Source organism: Puntigrus tetrazona, chromosome 2 (genome assembly GCF_018831695.1).
Source record: "Puntigrus tetrazona isolate hp1 chromosome 2, ASM1883169v1, whole genome shotgun sequence".
NCBI classification, from domain to species: Eukaryota; Metazoa; Chordata; class Actinopteri; order Cypriniformes; family Cyprinidae; genus Puntigrus; species Puntigrus tetrazona.
In genome coordinates this window covers 4399227-4415804 of record NC_056700.1, presented here as the reverse complement: position 1 = coordinate 4415804, position 16578 = coordinate 4399227, and the positions used below count along the sequence as shown (strand labels likewise).

At 37.3% G+C, this 16578-nt stretch overlaps 1 protein-coding gene across 1 annotated transcript; it reads right to left on the bottom strand.

Annotated features, from left to right (window-relative positions):
- Window positions 1-4: 4 nt before the first annotated feature.
- Window positions 5-12024, bottom strand: LOC122323876 (NACHT, LRR and PYD domains-containing protein 12-like). Its single transcript, XM_043217986.1, has 9 exons — window positions 11638-12024; window positions 9845-9906; window positions 9567-9686; window positions 3934-5937; window positions 3137-3310; window positions 2132-2305; window positions 1610-1783; window positions 885-931; window positions 5-816 (listed from the first exon to the last, which is right to left on the bottom strand). The coding sequence occupies exons 3-9, from the start codon at window positions 9677-9679 to the stop codon at window positions 269-271; spliced, it is 3234 nt and encodes a 1077-aa protein (XP_043073921.1). The 5' UTR covers window positions 9680-9686; window positions 9845-9906; window positions 11638-12024; the 3' UTR covers window positions 5-268.
- Between the last annotated feature and the right edge of the window lie 4554 nt (window positions 12025-16578).

Here is a 16578-nt window from a genome sequence, read left to right as displayed (position 1 = left end):
GGCATTTGAACTGGATGAAAAACTTTTATCAAAGTTGTCCTAAAATTAAAACAATAGGCTACCCTTTAAAGACAGATTCCATGCGTACACTGCAGAGGGTACCAGAGGCGCAACAGCTCTGTTTAAAGTGGTAAGTACATGTCCATGTAATTATTAAACTCTACAGTTTCACTGAAACACTAAGAAACCCCCCAAGGGTCCTGCAGTAAACGCATGCCTTCTTCTAATAGTTTGTAGGAATGTTGTAAATATGTTGGAAAAAAATGTTTCATGTTTGACATCCTTGCTGTATGTGACATAAAGACACCGATGAGTCATAATAAACCCCAAACCCAGCATAGACGGGTTCAGTGAACGTAGTGTTGAATGTGTGTATGTGTGTGAGTGTGTGTGTGTCGGAGACACCGTAGAAGGACAGAGTACCAGCAGACGAGTCCAGATACACACCTACTCGGTTAGACGAAAACAAAGGGGCAGGTATATCAGTGCTGGTATTATTGTGACAGGCAATAAAACGTTTATAAAAGCCACTTATATTCCAAGACTTCTGATTGAATCCAAACATACAGTCACTTCCTCCTTTCCTGCTGATATCTTTGTATGACACTGATATCTCTGTCCCTGTCCCGCTCCATTCAGCTTCCCAGTAACAGCGTCCGCTCAGACCCTCTCCACACAGAACCTGAAGACATTCAAATCTCTCTGGGTGATCAGGATATGACTGATGGTCTTTCACATGCTTTGCCATCTTCTTGTCTTCAGACAGTAAGACTTGAGTGTGTGCCGTGTTTGGGTCCAGTGTGAGGTCACAGGCATCTGAACACAAAAAGGGAGATGAGAAGTACATACAAAACAACTATCACCATCTGTGTGTTTAGACCTACACTTCCGTAGTCCTGCTGTAATCCTGAAATCTGCTGCATGTTCCACACTATAAACACACACAAAAAATACAAAAACATAAACTCACTTGACACACACATATACACATATATTCCAAATGTGGCTACAGACTGTTCTAATTATCCCTCCTTTTCTAGCACTTTTTCATGTTTTATCTGCATAATAAAAAGAAATATCCTTTTTTGTTTATTTTAGCTTTGCATCATTTCTCCTCACTTTTGTCAAATCAGTATACTATAGCATATGTTTTATTAACAGCGCTAACATCTGCACTGTCATTCTTATTTGAAAACTTTAAGTTTTATTAATCTTCCTTTTCATTATTGGAATAATGGATTAGCTCCTAGAAGATGGCTGAGTATATTATTAGTATATCATTTTGTCTATTTGGAATTCAAGTGTGTTTCAGTCCGTTTTTGTGTGCACTCTGTGTGCCAGCCTATATGCCAGTAATTAATTGATTTTTTTTAAGTCTTATTGCATTCAGTAGGCTTCATCTAAAGCCAATTCACTAGATACCTAATTGCACAAGACGTGATACCCACTTTTCCTGAGACCTGAAGCCTTTAAAACGGAAGCACAACACAAATGGCTGACAATGTTCTTATATGTACACTGTATTCTATAAATTTCTGTTTTAAGACACAAGCATGTTCATACTCTACTACATAACACACAGCATGACATCTGTTACTGCCTCACATACTTGAGTTTCTCCAGTGAGCAGGTTGGATCGTTCAGTTTGTCACTAAGTCGCTGGACTCCTGATGGTCCTGGGTGATTATAGCTCAGATCCAGCTCTCTTAGGTGTGAAGGGTTTGAACTCAGAGCTGAACACACAAAACCACAGCCTTCCTCTGTCACCATACAGCCAGACAACCTACACACACACACACACATCAATAGTCTGATAATCTACAAACAACTGGGCAAGGTACATTTTTGGTTTCTCATTGGATAAAAAGGACCATAAGTGTTCCACAGGATGTTTCCCATTGAAAACAATTAGATACACAATTTTATGTAGGGCAGGGGTGCTCAACTCTGGCCCTAGAGATCAATTTCCCTGCATTATTTAGATCCAGCCTTGATCAAACCCACCTGCCTGTAATCTTAAAGACTTTGACTAAAAAAACAACTAAACAGCAATGTGCCAGTGGTCTAGATTTCTTCTGAGGCAGCCCAGCACTCTTCACCCAAATATATGCAAAACACTCTTTTTACAAACCTCAGTATCTGCAGCTGACAGTTTGGACTCTTCAGTCCATCAGAGAGCAGCTTCACTCCTGAATCCTGCAGGTCATTGTTACTCAGGTCCAGCTCTCTCAGGGCACAGTTAGAGGACTGTAGATCTGATGACACATTTTCGCAGGACTGACCAGTGAGATTACAGCGGTGCAATCTGAACAGAACAATGAGGGGGAAAGCATTACACAGCAAGTTTAATATGCTTGATTGTACATCAGTACTAGGAATGTCACAACACGAAAGGTTCAGTAGTTAGTACCAGATTAATACTAGATTAATTCATACTTTAAAAAATGTTTATATAATGTATATTTAATATATATGCTTTAATATATTAAGGGGTGGTCAGTAAAGCATGTGACCAAATGCAGAAGTACATCACATAATATGTGGTGAAACTAAAGTTTATGTCATATGCGGGTATTTTGTATCTGTTATCATTGACACCATTGCTGATTGTCATTATGGATAAAATAATAAATATTTAGTTTCAAATTTGTTCACCACCCCTTACCCCTTTTAACCAAATGCAGTAAACATCTACTAAGATTTCCTGACATATTTATTATGCAGGGTCCTTCTTTACGTGTTGTTACCAAAGTATAAGAGGTCGACAACATATGGCACACAGAAGAACACTCTTTGGCATGCAAACGACATTTTGATGTAATCATTCAGGAGAATTAACCTAGTGCTAGTCTAATGTTTCAGAAATAAATTAAGATTATGCACTATCTGTATGAAAAACACAGATTTTTATTTGAACATTTAGAACTGCTTATGTACTGCATAAAAAAAGAAAATGTAAATGTTATGCAATAATGTATTAAACCCCTGGTACATTTTATAAGACATTTTTTTTGGTTAAAAGTTTAGGCCTGTGTCAATACAAATCTAAATGTAAATGTAAAGTTATTTAGTACATGCCAGCATTGAGATAACTGCTCACACAATAGTCAATAAATGGCTAAATCCTTATAAATACCTCAGTATATGTAGCTGACAGTTTGGACTCTTCAATCCATCAAATAGCAGCTTCACTCCTGAATCCTGCAGATCATTATTAGTCAGGTCCAACTCTCTCAGGCCAGTGTTTGAGAACTGAAGAGCTGATGATAAACTCTCACAATACTGAGCAGTGAATTTACAGTCAGCAAATCTAGGAGGAAGAGTATGCAAATATGCTGTCAGTGTTTTTTTTATATTATTATTTATCCTATTCAAACAGGCATTAGAGGTATAATTCACTGATAAAAGTTTCATTCTAATCATTTACTCAACCTCATATCACTGTATAGATCTGTATGTAGGAGAATGCATTATGACCATTTTAAATGTGAATGTTTGATCTATCAGTCCAGTGGCTACTTTAGTGGATTATTACTGCTTTTTATCTTTATCATCTTTTAACTGTCAGCCAAATCAAATATATTATTTGCATGCATTTTACAGCCGTACATTTTTTTTTTTTTTTACAAAAGTTTGCTAAAAAAACATTTTTATTCACATGCTCTGACAAACATTTTTTTCTGAGCACACACCCTTTCGTTTATATCTTGTGACATTTGAATTAATAGATCTGTGCATAGATCTGTGCATTGAAGATGAACAAATGTCTTACAGGTTTAGAACAACAAAAGGATGAGTAATTAATTTCATAATTACAAATTACATAATTTTCTTGTTTCAAATTTTCTAACCCTTTAACTTAAAAAACCCAAACAAAAAGGCATTGTTTTTTACTTTGCAAAATATCCCACTGTAATACTATGGTGTACTCACAGAGCTTTAGTGCAGTTGCTTGCAGCTGGTATCAGTCTTCTTCTACCCTCATCTGATGTGTTGTATCTCTTCAGATCAAACTCAACCAGCGCCTTCTCTGACAACTGAAGCATGTAGGCAATTGTTGAGCATTGAGCAGGAGAAAGCTTCTTTTCTGATTTCACAAACTCCTGAATTTCTCCGGACAGAGTCCGATCTTTTACTTCCAGCAGGCAGAGGAACAGATTGATGGACCTTTCAGTGGAGAGTTCACTTCCATCTTTGATCTTCTCTTTAATGTACTGTGAAGTTCTCCTGATGCTCTCTGAGCTGTTCTCTGTGTGTGTCAGTAAGTACTGCAAGAGTTTCTGATTGGACTCCAGTGAGATGCCCAGAAGGAACCGAAGGAACAGATCCAGCTGTCCATTCTCACTACCAATGGCTTTATCTATTGCTCCTTTATGCAGATAATGCATTGAATCAAAAACCTTAAGGGTCTCCATTGTACAGCTTAAGTAGCAGTTCAACACGTCAAAAGCAGCAAGAAACTCCTGAATGCTCAGATGAATAAAACTGTAGACTTTCCTCTGATGAATCACAGATTCCTCCTTGAAGATCTCAGTGCAAATCCCAGAATTCACTGAGGCATCAGTGACGTCTATGCCACTCTCCCTCAAGTCCTCCTCATAGAACATCACATTGCCCTTTATCAACTGTCTGAAAGCCACTCGAGCAAGTTTCACAATCACTTCTTTGTTGGATTCCATGAGTTTCTCTGGATCTCTCTCTTCATACTTCTGGTTCCTCATGTTAATCTGAATCAAGAGGAAGTGGATGTACATTTCAGTCAAAGTTTGAGGAATTTCTGCACTCAGATCTTTTTCCAGGAGTTTCTGAAGCACAGTGGATGAGATCCAGCAGAAGACGGGGATGTGGCACATGATGTGGAGGCTTCTTGCTCTTCTGATGTGCGAGATGATCTTGTTGGCTTGATGTTGGTCACTGATTCTCTTCCTGAAATATTCTTCCTTCTGAGACTCATTGAATCCCTGAATTTCTGTCAGACGGTTGATGTACTCAGAGGGGATCTGATTGGCTGCTGCTGGTCTAGAGGTGATCCAGATGAGAGCAGAGGGAAGCAGCTCTCCTTTCATGAGGTTTGACATCAACACACCCACTGATGAAGTCTCTGTAACGTCACAAACTTTATGAGTGTCTGTAAACATCAGTGGAATCCTGCTTTCATCCAGACCATCAAAGATGAACACAATTTTGCATTCCTCATAAATCTTTGAGTCCAGATCTTGAAGTTCAGGGTGAAAGTCCATCAGAAGTTTCTGAAGACTATACTTATGATCTTGAATCAAGTTCAACTCTCGAAAAGGAAGCAAAAACATGAAATCTACTTCCTGATTGGCTTTTCCCTCAGCCCAGTCCAGAATGAACTTCTGCACAGAGATGGTTTTTCCAATTCCAGCAATGCCTTTAGTAAGAACAACCCTGAGTTTGTCTTTCTCCTCACATTTTGGTTCAGGTGAGGCTTTAAAGATGTCATTGCAGTAGATGGAAGTGTGTTCTGCGGGTTGAGTTCTGGCAGTTTTCTCCATCTGTAAAACCTCATGTTCTTCATTCACTCCATCACTCTCTCCTTCTATGATGTAAAGCTGTGTGTAGATCCTGTTGAGGAGTGTTTCATTCTCTTTGTGTTTGATTCCCTCAAATAAACTCTCATACCTGTCCTTCATGCTGGTTTTATGCTTTTCTTTGACTCTTTTCAGGTCTCTAGACTCCACCTGCAGGCTTGCTAGTTTGTTAAAGACTGGCATCGGTAGAACAGGATGTGTTCTAGATCTCTTTATGCATAGAGGACAGTCAAAGTCCTCTGGCAGTCTTGACTGATCCCAGTAGAAACTGATGCACTGACTGCAGAAACTGTGTCCACATGTGATAGAGACTGAATCACTTAGTACCTGCTCACAAGATCCACATCTGGACTGATCCTGGATCAGATCATCCATATTTTCACTAAAGAAACAGATTTTTAATAAAACATTAAGTTTGCCAAGAGTGAACAGTATACATTTTTAAGCATTCAATTTTAATTTTGAGCATTATATATGCAATTATTATTTTTGTAGAGAGTAAATTTTTTTTTTAGTTTAATGTGAAATGACCCCTTTTTTTTAAAAAAAGTAGACATGACCAAGAAGTCTTTGAAGACTGTACTGATGTTGTCAGATCAAGATCAGCTCTCAAAATGGAAACACAAACATGAAAAACATGTTAATGAAGAATTTTAAGGTTTAAACATAAAGGTTTGCCAAGAGTGAACAGTATACATTTTTAAGCATTCTATTTTAGTTTCCAGCATTATTTTTGTAATTATTATTTAAGTAGAGAGTAAACTTTTAAGAATTTTTGTTTCCATCAATATGGAATGACACATTTATTAAAACAGACATGACCAAAATGTAATCAAGATGAAAGTTGAGAGGTTTTGTTTTACTTGCCACAGAACTCCACAACTGTTGCACAACTGTATAAAACCTGATTTAGCCCACATAAAAGGTTTGATTTCTGTTTTACTGTTAAATGAAACTCAAGAAGTCTTTGAAGACTGTACTAATGATCTTTGATCTATATTTGAATTATCAAAGGCATGATCTATGTATAATATAGCCTATGTTTGGAATATATATATATATATATATATATATATATATATATATATATATATATACCAGCTATATTAAAGCAGACATATGTCAAATTGATAACAGAGGATATGTACATCCAACAAATGGGAGCTGTACAACTAGGCTGTTACCTGCCCAACCCAGGCTCAACTGAAATATGGATGTACAATACGGAAATATACAGCACCGTTGTTTTGCAGCAGTGTTGAAGTGAAATCTCCAATGATATGCACCAGTATGTGGGTTTAGTAAGCAACCTTTTATTGTTAAGTTAATTGGCAGGTATTGCTGTGTTGGTATTACATTGCTCCAGGTGCATATTGCAGTGGTACATAATTTAAATATCTAATAAATTTTAATGCTGTTTCATGTTGGAAATATCCCCTTCATCAATCATATCCTTAAACAGTGTTAACAAATGCAAAAGTGCCATAAAAGCATATTTGATTATACAGCTCTGCCGTTTTAACTTATTTGAGCTGTTTTGTTGAACTGTAGTTTAACAAAGTTCATATAAAGTTTATTCACTCTAGTGCAATGTCGTATCGTGTGATCTACCCAACAAAATTATTAGACTGCAAGTTGATAAATGTGGCAGCAGAAACCATCGTTATTTGAAAACAAGAGAATCAATAGGGTTGGGTACCAAACTCTGTACTTTTAAGGGTAACTGAATTGGGTCGGTAGTACAGAGTACCAACTCCCATTAAATCAATCAACACCAAATTACATCACCTCAGAACACATGTGATCGCATGTGTTACACAGAGACAGAGGGAGAGAGATCCTGTGACATACACTATATTGCCAAAAGTATTCATTCACCCATCCAAATAATAGGATGTTCCAATCAGTGTTCCAATCACTTCTATGGCCACAAGTGTGTAAAATCTAGAGCCTAGGCATGCAGACTGTTTTTACAAACATTTGTGAAAGTTTGTGAGTCGCTCTCAGGAGCTCAGTTAATTCCAGTGTGGAACTGTGATAGGTGCCACCTGTGCAACAAATCCAGTCGTAAAATTCCTTTGCTCATAAATATTCCACAGTTAGCTGTCAGCTGTCGTATAAGATAGCAACTCAGCCACTAAGTGGTAGTCCACGTAAACTTACGGAGCGGGGTCAGTGGATGCTGAGGTGCATAATGTTAAGAGGTGGCCAGAGTCAATCACTACAGACCTCCAAACTTCATGTGGCCCTCAGACTAGCTCAAGACCAGAAAGCTTCACGTAATGGGTTTCTATGGCCAAGCAGCTACATCCAAGTCATACATCACCAAGTGCAATGCAAAGTGTTGGATGCAATGATATACAGCATGCCACCACTGGGCTCTACAAAGCAAGGTCCATAAAGACATGGATGACAGAGTCTGGTGTGGATGAACTTGACAAGTCCTGACCTCAACCCGATAGAACACCTTTGGGATGAATTAGAGCGGGGACTAAGAGCCAGGCCTTCTCGTCCAACATCAGCGTGTGACCTCATAAATGCAAAATGCACATTTTTTTGGATGAATAAAAGAAGGTCTGTCACTTTGACTCATATGAACTACTGAATGTAAATATTAAAACGCAAAAGACGGTTTAATGTGAATCCTGCATGTTCCATTTAGCTCTACAGCATATGTATGAAATGTGGAGACACGGTTTTGTTTACTACACAAATACACAAATTTTGTTCAAAATAATGTTTAAAATGTTCAAATTGAGAGTTTTTCCACTGAATTTTTTTTGCCGTTACACAGAGAGTAAAGTACAAAAAAATTATACAATACTGGTAACGTTACCGATAAAAATGTAAAAGGTACCCAACCCTACTCATTAAAAAGAGAGACTGATTTTACAGCAAAAACACCCATTAACTTTGTCACTGCAAACAATTAAGCTATACTGTTTTATGTATCTATATGTATATTAAAATATTAATAAATATAAACATTATAGCTAACTGTAAAATAAAACATCAATTAGGCTATTGGCATTCATTATAAACAGCATACATATGCATATACTTTATTATGTTTATACTTTATTTTTATACTTTACTCGTGTTTTAATATATCAGTTAAAGTATCAGTTTTCAAATCCTGCAGCATGCAAAACAGTTTTGAGCTCATAACATAATATTTGTCAAGAAATTCTGTGAAAATTAGGCTTCATGAATCGAAGCTGTGGACCTACATGTCATACTTTGTGTGAAAAGGAATAAAGAGTTTTACTGCCTCCAGTGTTCACTTGAACTGGAAACTGCAATGATTCGATTTTTTAATTTTGCAGAAATACAGGAAGAGGTAGGTATTTCCAATGAGCCCGTGGTGCATCTGCCCAAATGCTAAAATGTCTTGCATCAGCTCTTTACGTAATAGAGATTGTTGGAAAATGAATAAGCTTGCTTTGATTTAATCTATTTACAAAATAATTGAACAAAAATGGAACGAGGCACAGGTGATGATAATCAATAACTGTTAAGACTAACACTTCTTAGACGAGATAAATCTTTGAGGAACAGATTGTGCAAGACAATGCTAGTTAGAAGTGTGTCCGAAGGGCGGTCTGCCTTTCTCTGACGTCACGATGACATTCCAAAAATCTCTTGCAACAGTGAGTCAGCTGAGCGAGAACGGTTGCTTTTCCCCAAAAGCTCAATGGGGACTGACTTGCTGATGACGCAGCTTCACGCTGATTGGTTGAAACAACCGTGATTCGTTGCGTTTTCTTCTAAAATGCTTTATTTTTATATATGGCGTTATGTGTAAAATTATGCGTGGATATTTTCAAACACTACAACAGTGCAAACTCTGTGTGAGATATGTGATTGTTGTCATAATTCCTACAGATTTTAAACATATGTTTGTATTGAACTAAAAATGCATGATAAATATGCATTTCACTTATATAGGCCAGGAGTCGGTGTTCGGCCATACCTTAATATAACATAATTAGTATTAAAGTTTTGTCTTACCTGGTGTCAGAGGTCACCGCTCCTTCACTGAATCGAGGAGGAAACTCCATGGACTGGTCACTTTTCTCAGACGCAGAGCTAGCTGCTGGATACACAGTGTTTCTGTTCTCCATCTCTTCACTAAGAACAGTTTTAGATTAGCGGTTAAAATTAATACAATTATAAATAAAGAGACATTTGGCTACTTAACTCCCGTGATGTGTGTTGCATTAGTGCTGTCTTATAGCCTATGATATGTTTTCACACGTTTATCATTTTAACATTTAAAATGTACTTACGTAAATCAGTCTCTGAAGTGTTTTGGAGAGCGTTTAGAGCAGGTCTTTTCACACCAGCATAGCTATCAGATCAGAGAAAACACATTGAGTCGTTTTGACAATAACGTTTTTCACATTTTTGGAATCACAAAATTAAACCGTTTTTCAGCAGTCGGTTTGAGAAAGAAGGTATAGAAATCGCAAGTCCTTATATTAAACTATAATTTTAAAATACTACTTTTTTGTGTCCGTTCATTTTCTCAAAAATGTATAATTATTTTTTAGTGAATGTTCTCACTATATTTGAATATGTGTTTTTATTTTTTTTGCGCTATGTTTATATTTTTACACATTGGCGATAGAAAAGAAAGTTATTTGGAATTTAAGTCTCGTCTCGAAAGTCGGCGGCTGTGGAGGAGTGAAGAAAAAGCAGTTCATCATAGTGAACCTTCTCATAGTGGATTAGTCAGTGGGACTTTTCATGATTCACACCCATGTGCTTTGTTGCTATAATAAACAGGATTATATCATATGATAATAAATATGATTGACAAAACACAGAAAATGCTTGTTATTTATTATGAAAATAATCGCATTTCTAAGCATCATGCATCTCACACAAACCAACTTCTCAAGACTCGCTCTTAAGGCACAGGGCTGTCTCATGAAGGACAAAAGTCCTAACCAGCATGCATTGCAAAAAGTCCTTTTATCCTATATCACCACCGGGGCTGATAAATATGGCTCATAAGGCACATTTCTGATGAATAAAAAAAAAAAAAAAAAAAAAAAAAAATATATATATATATATATATATATATATATATATATATATATATATATATATATATATATATATATATATTTTTTTTTAAATTATTTTTAATATTAACAATAATTCATTCAACAACAAAATCATATATCAAGTCTCTCTCTGACCTCTGAGATCTCAAATGTGTTTATATATATATATATATATATATATATTAAAGTCACTGGTCCATCATGCTGCTCTGTCTGATCTACATCTATATCAGTAGAACAACATGAAACCAGACTTTCCAGATGTTGACGTCACAACCATTCCACACTATATGCCTATGTATCGTAATATGTAGGCCTATATTGTAAATATATGGTTTAAAATAATAATAATGATAATAATAATATTTTATTAAATAATTGTATTAACATAAACAGGGGAAATCATTTCTAATCAATCAGTTATTTTAATAATGCCAATTAAAAAGTCTAATAATAATAATAATAATAATAATAAAATACAGTCAGTTTGTGGCACATCTGTTTTTGAGGCCAGAATAGTCCAAATATCAACAAAGCATAACTGAACTGTCAGTATGTAAATAGCAGAAGTTATATTTTGAGTTTTGAGTAGGTATTAGCCTACTGCAAGTCATTCTGTATCAACACATCGACACGAGACAGACAGAAAACCTCATGATTGCTGTATTAGATCCGATATAGACGGCCTATAGCATATGTTTAAAAGAAATCACAATCAATTATGTTCAGTATCGACATTATACTGCGGCAGATAGCGGCTTGTCAGAGCTGTGGATGTCACACAGTTTTCAGTGGTACATGAAACATCTCTTTGTGGCAAATACCACACTCCAGCGGAATCCGCCACTGAAACCCGGATGTAGCACTCCACACCCGCTAATAATACACCTCTGGTCAAACGGGGAGATGTCTACATCGTCTTCAGACATACTTTTACACATTTGCTGTTTTGTCATTTTAAACAATCCACTACACGATCACGAGAACCGTACCTTCATGAAAGTACTCACCAAACTCTCCAGCGACTTTCACTTTCGGTTTCAGGGCCGGTCTGTTGCAGAATAGTTTAACTTCTAATTCACATATTAGAGATCGAATTTTGTTTCTGAAATGAGAACTGACTTTAAAGGGTAAGGTATAAAGCACGCGTCTGATCACGGCTGATGATACGATCTGTTTGGCTGTGGGCGTGTCCTCGAGACGGTGCTCAAATACACGGGACTAAACTATGACTTGAGCTTGTTTTATAGTTTATCAATCGATTGTTATTAGCTACGACATCTCACGTGTACGACATAATGCATAGTTCCAGGACCGAGAGAAAGAAAGAAATTGCCAGTCGATTATTTAATCATTACAAAGATACTTCTTAATAGGAAAACTAGGATATTCAGTATGTGAAACTGTGTGAAAGAAAGAAGACATAACAATACCTGCATTTACTTTCTGGAGAAGACCTCAGCAGACTAAAGCATTCCAGAATTATTTCACACGATGGATGAGTTAACCTTTCCCCAAAACTCGACAGAATTCTCAGAACTGGTTCGGTTTATGACAACGTTTATTAAGGGCAGATACTTATATCAATAACATTACACAAGAAAACACTGAATGTAATTCCAGTATTACTGGGGCGCATGCTCATACCAGCCTGAAGGTGGTGCTCAGAGGCTACACTGGTGTGGACTTTATTTACACCTGCATTAAAAAAGAAGTGATGCTAGAAGAGAAGTTGATGGCAGGTCTGGATCTTTTTATGCAACACTGATCACAAGCTGCTGGGATGAGACCACATAAACAGCTTGCGAGCTGAATATGCCACGGTGCATTGTCTATATTTTATCATCATATGAAATGTGATGTGTGAAGATCGTCCCTCAGAAACACGTATTATTATTATCAACAATCAAGGTGTGGATATGACCTTCTCACCAATCCTCTCGGCAACAGCAACAGCTGTGAAGGTCTTACCAATGTTTTATGTATGTGATGTGGACATCAAACCTTGGAGAGTATGAAGACTGGCAGGTGAACATCTGTTTGGATGGGTCTACAGTCCTCAGATCATCCAAATGCAGGGCTGAGGAAAAAAATGTGCACAGAACAAGCATTCAAAAGCCATCGGTTTGCTATATGGAAAGAATCACGAAACGTTTATCAGCAGAACCCTCGTCCCCGACAAAAGTGCATAAAAGTTGTGATAAAACATGCAAACCCTAACAAACATTTACAACAATATGTAGAATTGCATGCACTATAAAAATGCAAATAGAAATGATTGTGCTTTAGAAATGCATGTGAATGAAAAGCTATTGAGAATGTACATGTGCTCAGACAATACGTAATGACAATAGCAGTGTGTACATGTCGGTTTATTTGTACTTTCCTGGTCAAACCTGACTAAGACAGCATGTTTTAAATGTTTTGTGTTCTTCTGAGAACACATTCTTTATAGACCAGATACAGAATACTGTAAGGATATTGTAAGGATGTCATATTCTGTAAAGAGATCACATTATACATAAGCATGTGTCGACCAATTCAAATCAAGAAGTCAACAATGCCACTGTATTCAATAAATAATTGACAATATACCCTTGAATTATTGAAAATTAACGCACACTCTCAGCATCACCACCCTGTGTGCGCATTAATTTTCAATAATGCTGCGTCTTCAATTATTTGTAACATATACACATACGCACGCATACAAACATCACCTTCAAATTCATATAAAGACAAAACTTATTTGCTTCCCAGTCACTCTGGTGGTTCACCATTATGCTTGGATCATCAACGATAATCCCAAATAGAAATCTTGGGTTTGGCTTTGCGTGGCATGGTCATGAGGTTTTTCATTGCGCACCATCAGTACGAGCACTCCCTCACCGATTCCTTGTCACTTCTAGATTGGACTATTCCAGCGCTCTTATGGCTGGACTTCCAGGGTGTGTAATCAAACCTCAACAAATGATGCAGAATGTGCAGCCTGTTCAATCAGACCAAGAGAGCCCACGTTACACCTCTCCTTGTCTCTATGCAATGGCTATCAGTTGCTGCTTGCTTCAAGTTCAAGACACTGATGTCTGTGCAGAGAACAACCGTATTGTCCTTCCAGAAGCTCATGATACCATCAAAGAGTGATGAAAAAATCACGTTCCAGAACCTTCTCGTTCACTGTTCCTTGCCGGTGGACCGTTCTTCCAAATCTGATCCAGAGATACAAATTCCTGACAACATGCAAGAAACTCCTGAAAACTCATCTCATCTGTGAGCACCTAAATGTATTGTTGACTCTTATTAGAATATGTGTCCCAAAGTATGTCAAATATCCCTGGATTGGTTTAATTTTTCCCCAAAGATTTCTGAAGTAGTAGGGATCTGTGCGCAACAGTTTTTTTACTGCTTACTTTTTCAAAGCTTCATACACAAAAAATACTCACATCAAAACAGCATTCAATATCACAAACGCATCTCAAAAGCGAACATTTGCAAACACCTTTACCGTAATAACAATTCATGTTAGATTTGTGTGTGTTAAAAAATGTGTGTTGTGTTTTGCAAAAGGTGAATCAAAGTGTGTGATATTGGTGTGTGTTAGAGAATCAGCTTCCAGAAATTGTGTGACAAGTGAAGATTTTGTGTGTAAGCGGTCAAAAACAAAAAACATCATCCACAGCCCATTGCAGTTTATAAGAGAACTACAACATAACAGTGTTTGTGATAGAGTTAAGATGAACTGAAGGGCACTGTATCTAACCTGATTTTATCTGGGACAAAACTTTTATAAAGATGCTAAAAGCACAAGAGAGAAAATGTACATACAACAGAATAAAAGCTACCAACATGAAGAATTGTTCAATAGCATAAATTAATTAAATTAAGTTAAAGATATTAACTGTGCAATATCTTGTACAAAAAGGACCAGTCATGGAAGTCTGTTTGTTAGCTGAACAACTTTTACCCAAAGACTTTGCTAAGCCAACATCAATGAAAGAGCTGCAGTGGCTTAAATTGCAATCACAGGCGCCATGCTAAAATATGAAAAAGATGGTGTATTGATCATAAAACTTAGAGCACCAAAATGAGTTATCAATTTCTTCAACACTTCACTCTCTCTACAAATACGGCAGAAGATATTTTGGATGTCATTGTGGTCGTTTTTTGTGCATGGGCAAAAGAAAAGATTTTTTCTGAAGTGCAAGTGCGCAAGCATCATAGAGTACATTGGCAGAAAGGACTGGGTGTGGTCCACTGGTTCTGACAGCACACGCAGCAGGAGATACTGACATTTAACTATCAAAAATACTGTGAATACATTGGCATGCCCTTACGTTTAATTATGATTAGCTCTGATAGTCTACAGGGGGTCTGGGAAAAATGTCAGCACCCAATTGCCTCTGAAGGGGGTCTCAGCAGCCCGCAAAAGGGCTACAATAGCTGCTTCTGCAAGATAAATGATTCAAGAACCGCACTGCACTTTGATGAACCACGGGCAGGTAAAGTCAGCTGACAACATCACCCACATGGCTTTTGAAACAGTTCTTGTCGTGTTTTGTTATGTTGTCCTCTTGTTCTTGTTCTTAGATTTCCTCATCTGCCGCACGCACACAGATGCTTTTATTAGGTTGTTTGTACAAATTTCTAGTCAGTCAAACGAGACAAAATGTGATCTAAGTAACTTTGTTAGAGTATAGCAAAAACTGCTGACAGGAAGTCAGTGCTAGAAGGAGTTTTTATTCCAGGGTTCAGCTCTCATCCATCGGTGTTCAGAAGGTTTGGGACAGAGGGCTTTCAGGGGCAGAAGAGTCAGCGTTACACTCCACCCTTTCCCAAAAACATCACAAGTTGATCGTAGCTCCATTGGTCTATCTTTTAAAAATATTTTGGGTTTTTTTGGGTGAACTATTCCTTTAAGCGTGTGATGGGCAGGACGTCTAGCTTTCCTCTTTCTTTAGAAAGTGCTCAATACATTGGTCTCTTTTGCCATCATAGAACAAATAAATGCAGTCTGTCTGTACTTTTCACACCTACAGTAACTTCCATGTCTCTATCTCCAAACCTCGCCCTTAGGAATGAACTAGATTTTTTAAAGCATTACCGGAATCAGCAGATAATTCAAATCAAATCTAAACACTGACCCAATATGAAAAACATTATACCATGTCATGCCAATAATATAAATAATTCACATGTGCTCAGGGTGTGCTAGTGATGAGCTCACATCAGCAGTGTTTTGGATCAGTACATTCAATCTGAGAACGCAGGAAATATATCACCACTGGCATCAACTATTGGCCAAAATATCGATATTTAGGCAAAAATCCAATTTGCTGACCATCCTCCGTAAGTCCAGTGAAGCAACAAGATGCATTAAGCCAGGAAACGATGATCAAGGCAAATTGTACTTATTTAGTTTTTTTTTTCTTTACATTTCTCCATTTAACCTCAAGCTGAAGGTAATGCATACTCAAGAAAACTTTTCAGCTGTGCTGCCATTATGGATGAAAAAACAGAACACAACTGAAGAAAGTTGAGCAACTTAATTAGTGCAGGTCACCTTCAAATCATTTTTAGCTTGTGCCTCGCTTTGCTCGACTCTTTGGCTTCTTATAGAATTACTTTTTGTCCTCACCACTACTATCTCTGAATCAAGAGCATCAAAAAAAAAAAAAACAACGTGAGTGGAAAACAGATTTTTAACAACTGGTTTCAAAGCCTTTAATTGCCTGGCAATATTGCTTGACATCATCTTCTGCCCTCTCCTCAATCAGTAACCTGCTGTGAAGATTGCACTGGGAGAAGGCTGATCCCCTAAGCTGTTTTATTCCTCGGCGGGGTTCGGCTCACTAATGGAGCTTCATTTCATGTGAATATTATTTTGCACACTTGCACTAGTGTGTTATTGTCCACTGCACCTCTGCGTGTGCTCAGTGACATCTTAACATACA